Source organism: Gigantopelta aegis, chromosome 10 (assembly GCF_016097555.1).
Source record: "Gigantopelta aegis isolate Gae_Host chromosome 10, Gae_host_genome, whole genome shotgun sequence".
Classification (NCBI taxonomy): Eukaryota; Metazoa; Mollusca; class Gastropoda; order Neomphalida; family Peltospiridae; genus Gigantopelta; species Gigantopelta aegis.
This window is the reverse complement of record NC_054708.1, coordinates 4001796-4018235: the sequence shown is the minus strand read 5'-3', so window position 1 is coordinate 4018235 and position 16440 is coordinate 4001796. Positions and strand designations below refer to the sequence as shown.

General features: G+C 38.6%; 1 protein-coding gene across 1 annotated transcript; it reads left to right on the top strand.

Annotated features, from left to right (window-relative positions):
• The first annotated feature begins 8152 nt into the window (after window positions 1-8152).
• Window positions 8153-15733, top strand: LOC121384055 (O-methyltransferase MdmC-like). Its single transcript, XM_041514252.1, has 6 exons — window positions 8153-8243; window positions 8933-9243; window positions 11239-11448; window positions 12527-12627; window positions 13847-13990; window positions 15668-15733. The coding sequence occupies exons 2-6, from the start codon at window positions 8934-8936 to the stop codon at window positions 15722-15724; spliced, it is 822 nt and encodes a 273-aa protein (XP_041370186.1). The 5' UTR covers window positions 8153-8243; window position 8933; the 3' UTR covers window positions 15725-15733.
• The last annotated feature ends 707 nt before the right edge of the window (window positions 15734-16440 follow it).

The following is a 16440-nucleotide window of genomic DNA, read 5'->3' as shown; positions in this document are numbered from 1 at the left end:
CGCTTGTTATTATTAGACTAAGGTAACATGATAAGCATGACCACTTGTTATTATTAGACTAAGGTAACATGATAGGCATGACCACTTGTTATTATTAGACTAAGGTAACATGATATGCTGACCGCTTGTTATTATTAGACTAAGGTAACATGATATGCTGACCGCTTGTTATTATTAGACTAAGGTAACATGATATGCTGACCGCTTGTTATTATTAGACTAAGGTAACATGATAGGCATGACCACTTGTTATTATTAGACTAAGGTAACATGATATGCTGACCGCTTGTTATTATTAGACTAAGGTAACATGATAGGCATGACCACTTGCTATTATTAGACTAAGGTAACATGATAGGCATGACCACTTGTTATTATTAGACTAAGGTAACATGATAGGCATGACCACTTGTTATTATTATACTAAGGTAACATGATATACTGACTGCTTGTTATTATTAGACTAAGGTAACATGATATGCTGACCGCTTGTTATTATTAGACTAAGGTAACATGATAGGCTGACCGCTTGTTATTATTAGACTAAGGTAACATGATATGCTGATCGCTTGTTATTATTAGACTAAGGTAACATGATAGGCTGACCGCTTGTTATTATTAGACTAAGGTAACATGATATGCTGACCGCTTGTTATTATTAGACTAAGGTAACATGATAGGCATGACCACTTTTCGTTTATAGACTAAGTGGCGGGACGTAGCCCATTGATAAAGCGCTCGCTTAATGCGCGGTCGGTCTGGGATCGATTCCCGTCGGTGGGCCCATTGGGCTATTTCTCGTTCCAGCCAATGCACCACGACTGTTATATCAAAAGTGCTATCATGTCTGTAGAATAGTGACCATAAAAGATCCTTTGCAACTAATGGAAACTATTTAGCTATATGTCAAAATGACCAGATGTTTGACAACCAATACCCGATGATTAACACATTAATGTACTCTAGTGGCGTCGTTAAACAAAACAAACTTTAACTGTTATTAGACTAATCTCGGATTTTTAACGAACAAAGATTCGGAGACAGAAACATCATTTTACATACATATAGTTGTTAAATGCCACTCATGTAAGACTGAAATTTACTTTTCCTGGGACATTCAGTTTTACTACGTTCTGTAATTTTATCATTATCACGTTTTAATGAGTGCCTTTATCATTGTGTATTCGTGTGTATAACAACTGATAATTCATCATAAATGAAGCTGGGTAAAGGGGAATGGTTAAGTTAAGTTTGTTTTCTTTACCGACATCACTAGAGCACACTGATTTATTATTCATTGTCTATTGGATGCCAGACATTTTGTAATTTTGACATATAGTCTTAGAGAGGAAACCCGCTAGATGTTTTTATTTATATCCACCATCCCACAGATAGAATAACACATACCACGGCCTTTGGTGTACCAGTCGTGGTGCTTTAATTTGGCTGGAACGAGAAATAGCCCAATAGGTCCACCGATGGGGATCGACCACACAATCGACTATATTAACTGGTTATGCATATGGAGTAGGTCATTTAGTTATGCTTTGAATGAATGAAAAAATGAATGAATGAATCGTTCAATAAAATAATGGTTGAATGAATCAATGAATGTTTTAGTGAATGAATCAATGAATCAATGAATATTATGAATGGATTGATGAATGAATTAAAGAATTAATGAATGAATGAATTAATGAATGAATGAATGTTAAAAGACACGTCAGTACATAAACATGTAATAATAGAATAGCAAAAAAACCCACACTAAACCAGTAATGAACGATATGTTACCTTGTATCAATCTGCTGTTTGATAGCCAGACAGGCAGAAGGGCAGTTTAATCAAATCTCACTTCATTATAAAACCTCTATTAATATTAAAATAAAAATTCCAATGAGCCACTCTATAGTTCTAAGAGTCTATATTAGTGAAAACATATTAAACATATTTATGCAGTTAACATACGGAAAGCAACAATAAAAAAATAAGATATATTTATGGAGAACTATTTATGTTTAATTCCATGTCACAATATATAAAAGGATATATTAAATGTTAAACTTCCCTACCCCATAAAGGGCTTGTGTCGACTGCGTCACGAATAATTATTCAATAATAGTTTGTAAATTAAAATAATTGTGTCAAAATACGTGATTGAAACAAATAATCACTCAAAAATATATTTGCTAGGGATAGATTCTTGGCCTAATGTCGTAGTATGTAGTATGTGATTGTCACGGGGATCCTATAATACCCGTAACTGAATGAAACACACGATTATCCAAATATCTCTCCTAACTGTATATCAATTAGATGTCTCTGTAACGGGCAGTTATACCCGCGTGGCTCGTGTAGGTATGATCAGAGATAAGATCTTATATAAAGTATATGAAATATAGCACGTTTAGTTCACTAGAAAACACCAAAACACAATACACTTTGGAATCTGTATTAACTTTAACGCTGACAAATGTACTGCCGCAGTAGTTAATTAACAACAACAATATAATAACAACGACAGCAAATATGATTAAATATGGAGATTATTATATTCAGCTAAAAATAACAACAATTAAAAATAATTTTTGGAAAGATGTGTTACAAAGCTGGCTTACCATTCAACAGAAAGAAACGCCTGATAATAATGAAGAGGTAATGAGCCTAAACATTTGGTACAATAGCAAAATTTAAAAAAAAAAACGGCAAACCTTTTATTTATATGAAGTATTGGCAAAAAGGCATAATATTTATTCAAGATCTAATGGACGAAAATGGGACATTAATGAATTACAATACTTTCATAACAAAATATCAAGTACAGTCCATTTTTTTTAGAATATGCTTCTTTAATCAGAGCCATTAAACTATATATTTGTAAAACAACAAAATCAAACAATCATAGTGTTAACACTGTTTGCAACCCGATTCTTCCGTTTAAAATTAAAATAAAACTATTTTTAAAAGATACAAACCTAAGTAAGCAAATATACGCAATATTAAATCGCACTACAATAGTTTCTATGTCTCAAAAAAAATATTCAGTATTGGGGTTTGACTTCACTTCACAAGTATGGGGAAAGTATTATGCTCTACCATTCAAAACTATTAAAGACCCATCTTTATTATGGTTTCAGTATAAAATTTTACACAGGATAATAGCTACAAATATATTTCTAAATAAAATAAAATATGTTGATTCTAATATTTGCGATTTTTGCCATCTTATGCCAGAAACACTGGAACACTTATTTTATGAGTGCTCTAAAGTTACTGTCCTATGGAAAGCAGTAGAAGAATGGGCATTAAAAAAACGGTGAACAATTTCAGTTGGATAAAAACATGGTTTTATTTGGTATCATAACAAAAAAGCATTGTTTTATTAATTGGTTCATTATTAATATTAAGTATTATATATATAGAACGAAATTACAAAAGATCAGATTAAATAAAAACGCAATGCTAAGATTCATTATTGATAAAATACAGATTGAAAAAAAATATATTTTATAAAAATTGCCTGTATAAAGACTTTGATGATCAGTGGGAACCGTGGCAGCAGTTCCTCAAACAAATTGTATAAATTCATGTATAAACTTATTAATAGCAAAATATACGAATAAGCTAATAAACATACTTTTATGCAAAATATCGCCAGTTCGGAAAACGTATATTGACTTTCTATAATTTATTTTTTTAAAAGATCGCATTGATCTTATTTATCTTTCAAGAAATGTTGGTTTTTTGGGGGTTTTTAGTTTTTTCTCTCTTTTTTTATTCTCTTCTTCTTATTCTTCTTTTTCTCTCACTCTTTGTCTCTATTTCTAGTACTCTTCTTCCTAGTCTCCAGAATATTTCCTCTTCAGTTATGTAAGGCTTTTGCATTGCTAATATCCTGTTTTACAATATCATGTTAAGCCTATCTGTTTCATCTTAATATTGAATACTATGTATGTGTGCATACGGCTCCGGCCGCTTCTGTTCCCTTTTGTCTATCTTCGGCTTCCTCCCTGTTACTCCACACGTCCGTGTCTGTCTGTCCCCCCCCCCCCCCCCCCCCCCCCCCCCCCCGCTCTCTCTCACTCTCTCTCTCTATCCCTCTCACACATACGCACATGCATATGTATACACATATTGTTTAATAAGTGTCTTATATACGAGTGTATAGCTTTAATTATGTATACAATAGTACCATGTACAGCAATGATTCAAGGCCCCAACCTTGACCTTGCTTATGTTTCTGGAGACAATAAAAAAAAAAAAATAATAATAATAATAATAATAATAATAATAATATAATAACAACCCAGAACTGACCACTTAATTAGTTAATCACTAGGTGTCTAGTTTACACAATATTCTAATCACTTCATCGTGACACAACACCCACACGTGTGATAATTGAGAAACGCTTCCAGGAGAACTTAATTAATAAAGGAATTACAACTCTATCCATAACTGGTTAATATTTAATTAACCCTTAACTACTCATTCAGTAACCTTGTAATACAGAATTAATACTGGTACCTCTCACAATAAAGACAATAACCTACAGTTTACCTAGGTCCTCTAGGATGACTGGTTAAGCCTTATATATATTAGAACAGTGAGCCTACAGTTTACTGCGTCAGATTACCGGCAGCACCGTCTAAATAATATTGGTATAATACAGTATTAAAATATTTAAAGTCACATCAATCACATCAAGGTTATACAACAGAGCAGAAATAATATTTACCAAGTCCAAACGGACGCGTTCCCTGGAAGCCTTCCAATATGTTTCTCACTGAAATCTCTAAAACCCTAGCTATTTATCATAAATTTCCGAATATCGCCTGGGGGCACATCGCGGAGGTATTACGTAACTACTGGCCACATGGCCTCCGCATCTGGTATGGGTGTGTATTAGGCACAGCTCGACCACGGTCGCGCGGAGGTATTACGTAACAAAGTGCCCACCTGGGCTTAAATGCATAATGGAACTGCACACGGCCCTCTAAAACAATTAATATCGCCACAGGCGAAAACAAAATTAAGAGCATGTGCCGTCACAGTGATGTAAAGTCAGTTCTGATTGGATCAAACCATCTGGTACACGGATGTCTCTACCGGATATCTCAACTCGCTGCGACCTTTGTTTGTATAGCACTTGTGTTGAGGGGTCAATCCTATCATGATATACGTAACACAAAGGGCGTATGATCTCCGACTACGTATCCTGGATAACGTGCTTGAACCAAGCGCGTGTGCAGGGGGAGGGAGCAGGGGGAGGAATAATTGTACAATTGGCATTTACAGGGGCGGGGTTTAGTCCAGTCGGTTGAATGATCACTTGAGGTGCTTGCGTCGCAAGATCGAACCACCTTGGTGTATCCATTCACCTGATTGGGTTTTTCTCGTTCCATCCAGTGCACCACAACCGGTCAAATGCCGTTGTTTGTGCTTTCCTATCTATGGGAAAGTGCATAAAAAAGATCCCTTGTTGCGTTAGGAAAAACATGTAACGGGTTTCCTCTGATGACTGTGTGTCACAATTACAATTTTTTTACATCCAATAGACGATGATTAATTAATCAATGTGCTCTAGTGGAGTCGTTAAACAAATGGGTTTTTTCCTACATATTTTTGGAGGAGCATGGTTCGACTCCCCCCCCCCCCCCCCCCCCCCAACACACACACACACAAACACACCACTGTTATAACCATCGCTTCGTACAGTCTAGATCTCCCCATGCCTGTGTATCTTGAGACTAAACTAAATATGAGGATGAACGAACACTAATCTGTGAGTCATATGCGTTTGGCAGCACACTGTGTTCATCCATATTCATAGCAGACCATGAGACACGCGAGGCCGACGTTTCGCTACTTAAAATACCGTACATACTCTGAAAAACTGGTGCCTCACGTTAAAGTGTTTTGAGAAGGACATAGCCCAGTGGTAAGGAAGGAAATGTTTTGTTTAACGACGCACTCAACACATTTTATTTACGGTTATATGGCGCCGGACAACTATAGAGAGATGAAACTCGCTTTCGCTACAACCGGCCTCGGTGGCGCAGTGGGTAAGCCATCGGACTACAGGCTGCTAGGTACAGGGTTCGTAGCCCGGTACCGGCTCCAACGCAGAGTGAGTTAAGGGCTCAATGGGTAGGTGTAAGTCCACTACACCCTCTTCTCTCTCACTAACTAACCAACTAACAACTAACCCACTATCCTGGACAGACAGCTCAGATAGCTGAGGTGTGTGCCCAGAACAGCGTGCTTGAACCGTAATTGGATATAAGCACGAAATAAGTTGAAATGAATGAAATGTCGCTACTTCATGGGCTACTGTTTTCGATTAGCAGCAAGGGATCTTTTATAAGCACTATCCCACAGACAGTATTGTACATACAACGGCCTTTATTACACCAGTTGTGGAGCACTGACTGGAACGAGAAATAGCCCAATGGGCGCACCGACGGAAATCAATTCTAGATCGATCGCGCATCAGGCGAACGCTGTACCACTGCGCCTGCTTGACGCACGGTCGGTTTAAGATCAATCCCCTACGGTGATCCCATTGGCCTATTTCTCGTTCTAGACAGGGCACCAAAGTTTTGTTTTGTTTAACGACATCTCTAGAGCACATTGATTTATCAATCATCGGCTATTAGATGGTATACATTTAGTAATTTTGACATATAGTTTTAGTGGGGAAAAAAAACAAGTGCTACATTTTTCCATTAATAGCAAGGGATGTGTTATATGCACCATACCACATACCACGGCATTTGATATACCAGTCGTGGTGCACTGGCTAAAACGAGAAACAAATCAATGTGCTTAAACAAAACAAATTTTAAACTTTAACTTTAAATATTCTTTGTCCTTGGGAAATTATTGTGAGATAAAATACACTTTGGGTTATTACAAATAGTATTCATTCATTTGTAGTTATTTTTCTGCTTAATGTTCAAGCACGTTGTCTTAGGCACACACCTCAGCTATCTCTCCAGGACAGTGGGTTTATGATCATCAGTTCTTATATTAGAGGTTCCCAATAGCCAATGTATTTTTCGTGCTGGTGTGTCGTTAAACATTCATTCATTCATTCATTCATTTATATTAGAGGTTAGTGAGAGAGAAATTGGTGCACTGGTCATACACCTACCCGATGAATAAACACGATCTGGGTGGGAACCAAGAGAGTATCATATGAAGTGGCAACAGCGGGTTTCCTATCTCATATCTCATATCTGTGTGGCCCATTGAGTGCGTCGTTAAATAAACATTTCCTTCCTCTGTTGGTGGGAGCCGGTACCGGGTTACGAACCTAGTTCCTACCAGCCTTAAGTCCGACGGCTTAACCATTACACCACCGAGGTCGGTTACAAATATTAGGACAAGAAACACGTTCTGTATATGGAAACTATTTTCTGAACATTTCTAGTTAATCAATGTACTTTCTCTCTCTCTCTCTCTCTCTCTCTCTCTCTCTCTCTCTCTCTCTCTCTCTCTCTCTCTCTCTCTCTCTCTCTCTCTCTCTCTCTCTCTCTCTCTCTCTCTCTCTCTCTCTCTCTCTCTCTCTCTCTCTCTCTCTCTCTCATAGCCGATGTGCGATGCATGATGGACTAATACATTCGCTCATTCATTACTCCCACTAATATAATCCAATACTTAAATAGAGTAAAACAAGGTAGATAACTCCATAGAGTGATACACTCGGTAGGTTGGACTATACCAATTCAAATCCCATAGGCGACCATGTTAACATTTGTGTTGAAAACCACTATATGCAATATATCAACCAAACTGTGACCCATAAATATCAGTACTACAACCCCTACCTCAAAGTATTAACTGCAGAAAATGGTACCTTTCATGGCTCATTTTCGGTATAACCAGATGTTTCTGCAACACCCCTAGTTTCGCACAAAATTTGAGTACTTTTTTTTACAGGTACCCCATACATGTTCCAAGCACAAGGCTACTTGACACGGTGGTACTACATCAAATAAAATTGCATACATTTTTAGCCCAGATAAAACTAATTTTTTTTACAACCAACACACTCACATTTATAACCAATCACAGGACTTGTGGTGTTAACTTCTCTATCAAAAGTTCGGTACACCTCGAACTTCAACCCAGCCGGAAATTAATTGGTATAGTGCAACCGGTACGGTGTCGAGAACACTATACACCGCTGGATAAGCTTCCGTTCAAAGCAGTATATGAACTAGAATTTAGAAAAACAGGTAAGACATATTTACTTTTTAATATGGTTATGTACACATTTAAACACTGGTTTAACGATATATTTCTTTTAACATAAATATTTTCAAAGCCAGGAGCATGTCGAGATATATCACCGAAAGATCACGTTCAGTCCAGTCCAGTCATCGAGCACATGATCACTTACCGTAAATCATTAAATAAAGGGCGGATCTACATCATAAGTTTGCGAGGATGTCGGAGTGAGATGCAGGTCAATGGTGGTGGTGTTTTTTCCAACCAGTCCACCACAACTGTCTGTGGGGAAAAAAGATCCCTTGTTGCTAATAACACAAATGTAGCGGGTTTCCTCTGATCACTAACAGACTACGAGTCATAATTACCAAATGTTTGACGGAAACAACCGACTGGGCTGTTTGACATCCTGTAAACGATGAATAATTAACCAAAGTGTTTTTTAACCTTGTGTGAAAGCCGTGTTCTTAACGATACACTGATAGAATAGGTTTCTAAAATTCAAGATGAATGAGAAAGAATGTAAACTTTTAGTATGCTCCCATTTTGTCTACCCCGAATACTTGCACCTGGGACGGGAACAGAAAACAAATATATCGCAGTGTTTAAAAGCTAGGGTCTATCACTTTAGTATTTGCCTGTTTCAGGTGTTATTGTTTGTTTTTACTTTCTGTCTCTCTATCTCTCTCTTTTCTAGAATGTCCGAGATTACATTTCCACCAGAAGAGCCGAAGAACAACAACTTCCAACCATACTATCGACGTTTGGTTGCTTTGAAAAACCACGGAAATTACAAAGACTGGCCCCAAGAGGTCAAATATGGAATTGATCACGTGATAAAACTCATTGATGCACGTGAGAATTACGTCGAGAATGTGTGTTCAAAACCCGGGAAAGTACTGGCGGAAATCAGCGAGTTCACGGAAACTACCGACTGGGCTGAGTTACATAAAAGCGGGAAAACTACATGTCCATTGCCTTCTGACATGTTGACAGGTCACGTTGAAGGTATCAGTGTGTACAGCATGAAATGCTGTTTTTAGTACTTATTCACTGATTATTGTAATACTAGAACACTTCTACTATAGTCCTGTTCAATTGTTTAGACTTTACGTTTTAATTCCTATTCAATTCTTGTGTTCTTTACATTTGTAGTAGTAGTAGTAGTAGTAGAGTAGTAGTAGGAGTAGTAGTAGAGTAGTAGTAGAGTAGTAGTAGTAGTCGCAGTAGTAATAGTAGCAGTAATAGTAGCAATACCAGTAGTAGTAGTAGTAGTAGTAGTAGCAGGGAGTATTACGTAACAGTGGCTTATTGTGCTATTTCTCGTTCCAGCCAGTGCATCACAATTGGTATATCAAAGGCCATGGTATCTGCTATCCTGTCTGCGGGATGGTGCATATAAAAGACCCTTTTCTACTAATGGAAAAACATGTAGCGAGTTTCCTCTCTAAACCTATATGTCGAAATTACAAAATATTTAATATCCAGTAGCCGATGATTTAGAAATCAATGTGCTCTAGTGGTGTCGTTAAACAAAATAAACTTGAACAGCCTTTGCTACCACTTCTGATGATGGCGACGATAGTTACGAACCTGGCGATGATGGTGTGACAATATGGCAGTCTATCTGTACTACCACTTCTGATGATGGCGATAATAGTTACAAACCTGGCGATGATGATGTGACAATATGGCAGTCTATCTGTACTACGACTTCTGATGATGGCGATAATAGTTACGAACCTGGCGATGATGATGTGACAATATGGCAGTCTATCTGTACTACTACTTCTGATGATGGCGACGATAGTTACAAACCTGACGATGATGGTGTGACAATATGGCAATCTATCTGTACTACCACTTCTGATGATGGCGACGATAGTTACAAACCTGGCGATGATGGTGTGACAATATGGCAGTCTATCTGTACTACTACTTCTGATGATGGCGATAATAGTTACGAACCTGGCGATGATGGTGTGACAATATGGCAGTCTATCTGTACTACGACTTCTGATGATGGCGATAATAGTTACGAACCTGGCGATGATGATGTGACAATATGGCAGTCTATCTGTACTACTACTTCTGATGATGGCGACGATAGTTACAAACCTGACGATGATGGTGTGACAATATGGCAATCTATCTGTACTACCACTTCTGATGATGGCGACGATAGTTACAAACCTGGCGATGATGGTGTGACAATATGGCAGTCTATCTGTACTACTACTTCTGATGATGGCGATAATAGTTACGAACCTGGCGATGATGGTGTGACAATATGGCAGTCTATCTGTACTACTACTTCTGATGATGGCGATAATAGTTACGAACCTGGCGATGACGATGTGACAATATGGCAGTCTATCTGTACTACTACTTCTGATGATGGCGATAATAGTTACGAACCTGGCGATGACGATGTGACAATATGGCAGTCTATCTGTACTACTACTTCTGATGATGGCGATAATAGTTACAAACCTGACGATGATGATGTGACAATATGGCAGTCTATCTGTACTACTACTTCTGATGATGGCGATACTAGTTACGAACCTGGCGATGATGATGTGACAATATGGCAATCTATCTGTACTACCACTTCTGATGATGGCGATACTAGTTACGAACCTGGCGATGATGATGTGACAATATGGCAGTCTATCTGTACTACTACTTCTGATGATGGCGATAATAGTTACGAACCTGGCGATGATTGGGGTGTGACAATATGGCAGTCTGAGACTGTACAAACTTTACTTTTATTTTATGTTCCCAAATATTGTGACTAATTGGTGTGGGCGCTTGTATTTAATCAGGGTGTCATGTTTGTTCTTATAACTCTTTTTACTGGACATTTGTAGTTCGTTATTTGTTGAGAACACGTTATTGAAATAAAGAAACAACAACAATCCCAAACAAATCTATATAATGCTAATTCGTCAAGTAGTTTCTGTTATTTTTTCTAAGAATTTTTATTTCTTCAAACAGGTTTGTTTTTGAAGTTCCTGGTAAGCATGCAACAAGCAAAGTATGTTCTCGATATTGGAATGTTTACCGGATACAGCGCCCTGTCGATGGCGGAAGCGCTTCCTGCCGACGGTAAAGTGTTCACGTGTGACCGGGAACAATATCTCGCTGACCTCAACCGGAAGGTGTTTGATTCGTCACCTCACGGGAAGAAGATAGAAATTCGACTAGGTAAACTACTTTTACAGAGTTGGACCTGGTGGGCACTCGGTCTAGGATCGATCCCAGTCGATGGGTCCATTGAGTTATTTCTTGCTCCAGCCAGTGCACCACGACTGGTATATCAAAGGCCTTGGTACGTTTTAACATATCTGTGGGATGGTGAACATAATAGATCATTTGCAACTAATGGGAAAATGTAGCAGCTTTCCTCTCTAAGACCGGCCTCGATGGCGTCGTGGTAGGCCATCGGTCTACAGACTGGTAGGTACTGGGTTCGGATCCCAGTCGAGGCATGGGATTTTTAATCCAGATACCGACTCCAAACCCTGAGGGAGTGCTCCGCAAGGCTCAGTGGGTAGGTGTAAACCACTTGCACCGACCAGTGATCCATAACTGGTTCAACAAAGGCCATGGTTTGTGCTATCCTGCCTGTGGGAAGCGCAAATAAAAGATCCCTTGCTGCTAATCGGAAGAGTAGCTCATATAGTGGCGACAGCGGGTTTCCTCTCAAAATCTGTGTGGTCCTTAACCATATGTCTGACGCCATATAACCGTAAATAAAATGTGTTGAGTGCGTCGTTAAATAAAACATTTCTTTCTTTCTTTCTTTTCCTCTCTAAGACTATATATGTCAAAATTACAAAATGCTTAACATCCAGTAACCGATAATTAATCAATGATTGTGCTCTAGTGGGGCCGTTAAACAAAACAAACTTTGCATCACGGATTATCGCATCATGTGCGTTTCTTGACTTTGTTCTGGCAAATATAATCCGGCAAATGTAATCTTCCAATAATTATATACCTTTGACAAATGTTTAAAGACGGCCACCGGCAATCACCAGTGTCGAATATTTCGGAGAAGATAATCGTTGACAAGGACATTACTAATCTGAACAACAAAAGCATTACCATATTCAACTAAGTACTTCTGTACAAACGAGAATCAGGTGGGAGTTTATGTTATGTGATTTGTCTATAGGCAGCAAACAAAAATCGTATCCATGCACATATTTTTAAAACGGTGTAAAGGGATATTAGGACCATGCTATTAATATGTACTGTCTCTACACATTGTTTTCCACAGGAGATGTAGGAGATACTCTGAAGGCACTGGCTAAAGATGGCGTACAGATCGACTTCGTGTTCCTGGATGCTGGCGCGGAGAAGTATGGGGAATATTTTGATGTAAGTGGAGTGATAGGAAAACAAAATAATTCACCAGCTGAGGTTAATACACGGAGTCAGGGTCCACTTGAGTTGGGTAATCCCCCCCCCCCCCCCCCCCCCCCACCTCACTCTGCCCAGTTTATATTTAAAATGATAGAAAAGCAAAATGTGTAATATTTGACAATGCATCTTTGTGCATCTACTGAAGGAGGAGCGTGTGTCCATGGTAACAAAACCCATGTGTCCTGGAAAACAGTAGGCAACTTTTTTATTCATACTATTCGTTATATGTAGGTGGATGCAGTGGTGATGTGAGTCGTGTACTTTACTGATCAGCGTGTGTAGGGGTAGCTGTCTGCATCCCAGCCTATGATGGGGTAGCTGTCTGTGTCCCAGCCTATGTATAGGTATCTGTTTGCATCCCAGCGTATGTTTGGGTAGCTGTCTGCGCCCAGCGTATGCACGGGTAGCTGTTTGCGTCTCAGCTGAGCAAGGGTAGCTGTCTGCGTCCCAGCCTATGCAGGGATAGCTGTCTGCATCCTAACCTATGTAGGGATAGCTGTCTGCGTCTCAGCCTATGCAGGGGTAGTTGTCTGCGTCCCAACCTGTGTAGGGATAGCTGTCTGTGTCCCAGCATATGTAGGGGTAGCTCTATGCGTGCCAGCCTAAGTAGAGGTAGCTGTCTGCATCCCATCGTGTGTAGGCGTGGCTGTCTGCGTCCCAGCGTGTGTAGGGGCAACTGTCTGCGTCCCAGCGTGTGTAGGGAGAGCTGCCTGCGTCCCAGCATGTGTAGGGGTATCTGTCTGCGTCCCAGCCTATGCAGGGATAGCTGTCTGCATCCTAACCTATGTAGGGATAGCTGTCTGCGTCTCAGCCTATGCAGGGGTAGCTGTCTGCGTCCCAACCTGTGTAGGGATAGCTGTCTGCATCCCAGCGTGTGTAGGAGTGGCTGTCTGCGTCCCAGCGTGTGTAGGGGCAACTGTCTGCGTCCCAGCGTGTGTAGGGAGAGCTGTCTGCGTCCCAGCGTGTGTAGGGGTATCTGTCTGCGTCCCAGCGTATGTAGGGGTAGCTGTCTGCGTCCAAGCATAAGTAAGGGTAGCTGTCTGCGTCCCAGCATGTGTAGAGAGAGCTGTCTGCGTCCTAGCGTATGTAGGGGTAGCTGTCTGCGTCACAGCGTATGTCAACATTTCTAATACTGTTGACATGTTGAACTGACAGTTATATTTTCTACTTTTAGTTTCTTCTTGACAAAAACATCCTTGCACCCCGGGGCACGATCGCCGTCGATAACACTCTTTGGTTTGGGCGATCTTACCTGGAACACGAAAACCACAGGGCAAAGTTTAACAAAAAGATCACAGAAGATCGGAGAGTACAACAGGTATATAAAAAAACATTGACTTATCCCACTTGAAGAGTCCATGGGAATACACTATAATGTTCAGACAGATAGTTAGTATTATATCGGCCGTGTATGTGAAGGTCACAATGACACACTAAATCAAAAACCTATAATTATAGTAGGCCATTAAAAGTAGTTGCTTAGGCGTGAATATTATGTAAACATTATCATTGAAAAGTATCACCTTACTCAAAATGTGACATGAAAGGTTATTCGCGTGGACACTGCACCTTGTATCATATATATATATATCACAGCAAACATTAAATATGCACATTAGACACGAAATAGCTGTAGATTAAAATGTGATGTGATGTCGTTACCATTATTTCTTTCTTTTCGGATATTTACTCACTCACTCACATATTTACAAATGATAGCATACATATATACGAATTATTACTAGGGGTATATAAATGAGAACTGTGCTATTTACAAATGATGGCGTACATATATACGAATTATTACTAGGGGTATATAAATGAATAGAATATTTACAATGATCAATAGGACATTTATAAACGATCACTAGGACATTACAAATGACCAATAGGACATTTATAAACGATCACTAAAGACAATAGGATATTTATAAACGATCACTAAGACATTTATAAACGATCAATAGAATATTTACAAATGATCAATAGGACATTTATAAACGATCACTAGGACATTTACAAATGATCAATAGGACATTTATAACCGATCACTAGGACATTTACAAATGATCATAGGATATTTTTAAACGATCACTAAGACATTTATAAATGATCAATAGAATATTTATAAATGATCAATAGGAATATTTATAAACGATCAATAGGATATTTGTAAACGATCAATAGGATATTTATAAACGATAAATAGGACATTTATAAACGATCAATAGGATATTTATAAATGATCAATAGGACATTTATAAACGATCAATAGGATATTTATAAATGATCAATAGATTATTTATTGTGATATTTAATTCATTTCAACTTACTTTTGTGCTTATATCCAATTACCGTTCAAGCACGTTGTCCTGGGCACATGCCTAAGCTATCTGGTTTGTCTGTCCAGGACAGTGGGTTAGCTGTTAGTGGTTAGTGAAGAAAAAATAGGTAATAGTGGTCCTTACCCAGTAAGTTGTTAAAAACTGCTCTTGATGGGAGCGAAGACACCACCGAGAATATTAACAAAGACAAATAATTGCTAGGATATATACAACTAATCACTAGGATATATACAACTATAGCACTAGGATATATACAACTAAATCACTATGATATTTATAAAATAATCACTAGGATATTTACCAAATGAGTTTCAGGATATTTTTGTTTACAAATAATCTCTAGAATATTTACAAAGACCACTAGGATAAATACAAACTGATTGTCAGGATGTGTACAAAATGATCAGGAAAGAGGTTACAAATGATTTGCGGAATAATTTTAAGAGCTAAGTAGAATATAATTTTATATAATCAGAAAGAGTGTTATAAATGATCCACTAAGCTGATTATAAACGATCACAAAGATGGTTGATAATAAGAATCACTAAGATGGTTACAAATGAATCACTAAGATGTTTAGAAATGATCATTAAGATCTGTACAAATGCTTGCTAAAGATGGTTACAAAGATCACAACTATTCTTCACCAGGTCCTGTTGCCAGTCAGAGATGGCATCATTGCTGATTCAGAAGAACTGGTGATATAGACGGACAGGGGTTAAATCACAGAAAGAGAGAGAACCTTGAGATGGTTTAAGGGTTAATCACAGAGAGTGAAAAACTTGAGATATGTTAGTGTAAATCACACATTAGAGACGCGCAGTGGTGGTGTAGTTGTTATATATCCTTTCACGGTTCAGACACGTCCATCCTAAGTCCAAGCTCTGGCGACGTGCAATGTATCGTTTAATGTTTTAGGCATCCACACCACCATTTGGCGGTGTCGTACTGCGGAGCAGCTAATATAGTCCGGTTTAGGAAATAGTTCCTCATTAAAAACAAATACTACACATTCTGATATGTTTTTAAAAAAAAGATTTTTTGATGCGACCGTAGGCTGACCTCTGCTATATTTATATAACCCACCTGGGTTGAAGTAACTTGTTATATGTAGCACTAACTGATAACAACGGTGCAGGTGGCATGGTGCCACTTGTATAACAGCAATAACTACGATGCGTGGTCGGAGCCATAGGGGCCATTACTTGAAATTGTTGTTGTTGACCTTGTTGGATTTTTTAACCACTGTCTGTCAGTTGAGAGCACGCCCTAAAACTCAGTAGTTTCACATGACCCCGCTCGACTTTTTTGTATTTTTCACAGAATATTTATTCTGGACATAGAAATTGGATTGAGCTGCGTGGAGTACTTAATGGTGGTGTGTACCTATAGTGTTCAGTGAACACAAACAGCATTATATTTA

Coding starts and splice junctions, on each gene's coding strand:
- LOC121384055 (XM_041514252.1), top strand. CDS start 8,934: ATGTCCGAGATTACATTTCCACCAGAAGAGCCGAAGAACAACAACTTC. Junction 9,244..11,238: donor GTTGACAGGTCACGTTGAAG/GTATCAGTGTGT, acceptor TTCTTCAAACAG/GTTTGTTTTTGAAGTTCCTG. Junction 13,991..15,667: donor AAGATCGGAGAGTACAACAG/GTATATAAAAAA, acceptor ATTCTTCACCAG/GTCCTGTTGCCAGTCAGAGA.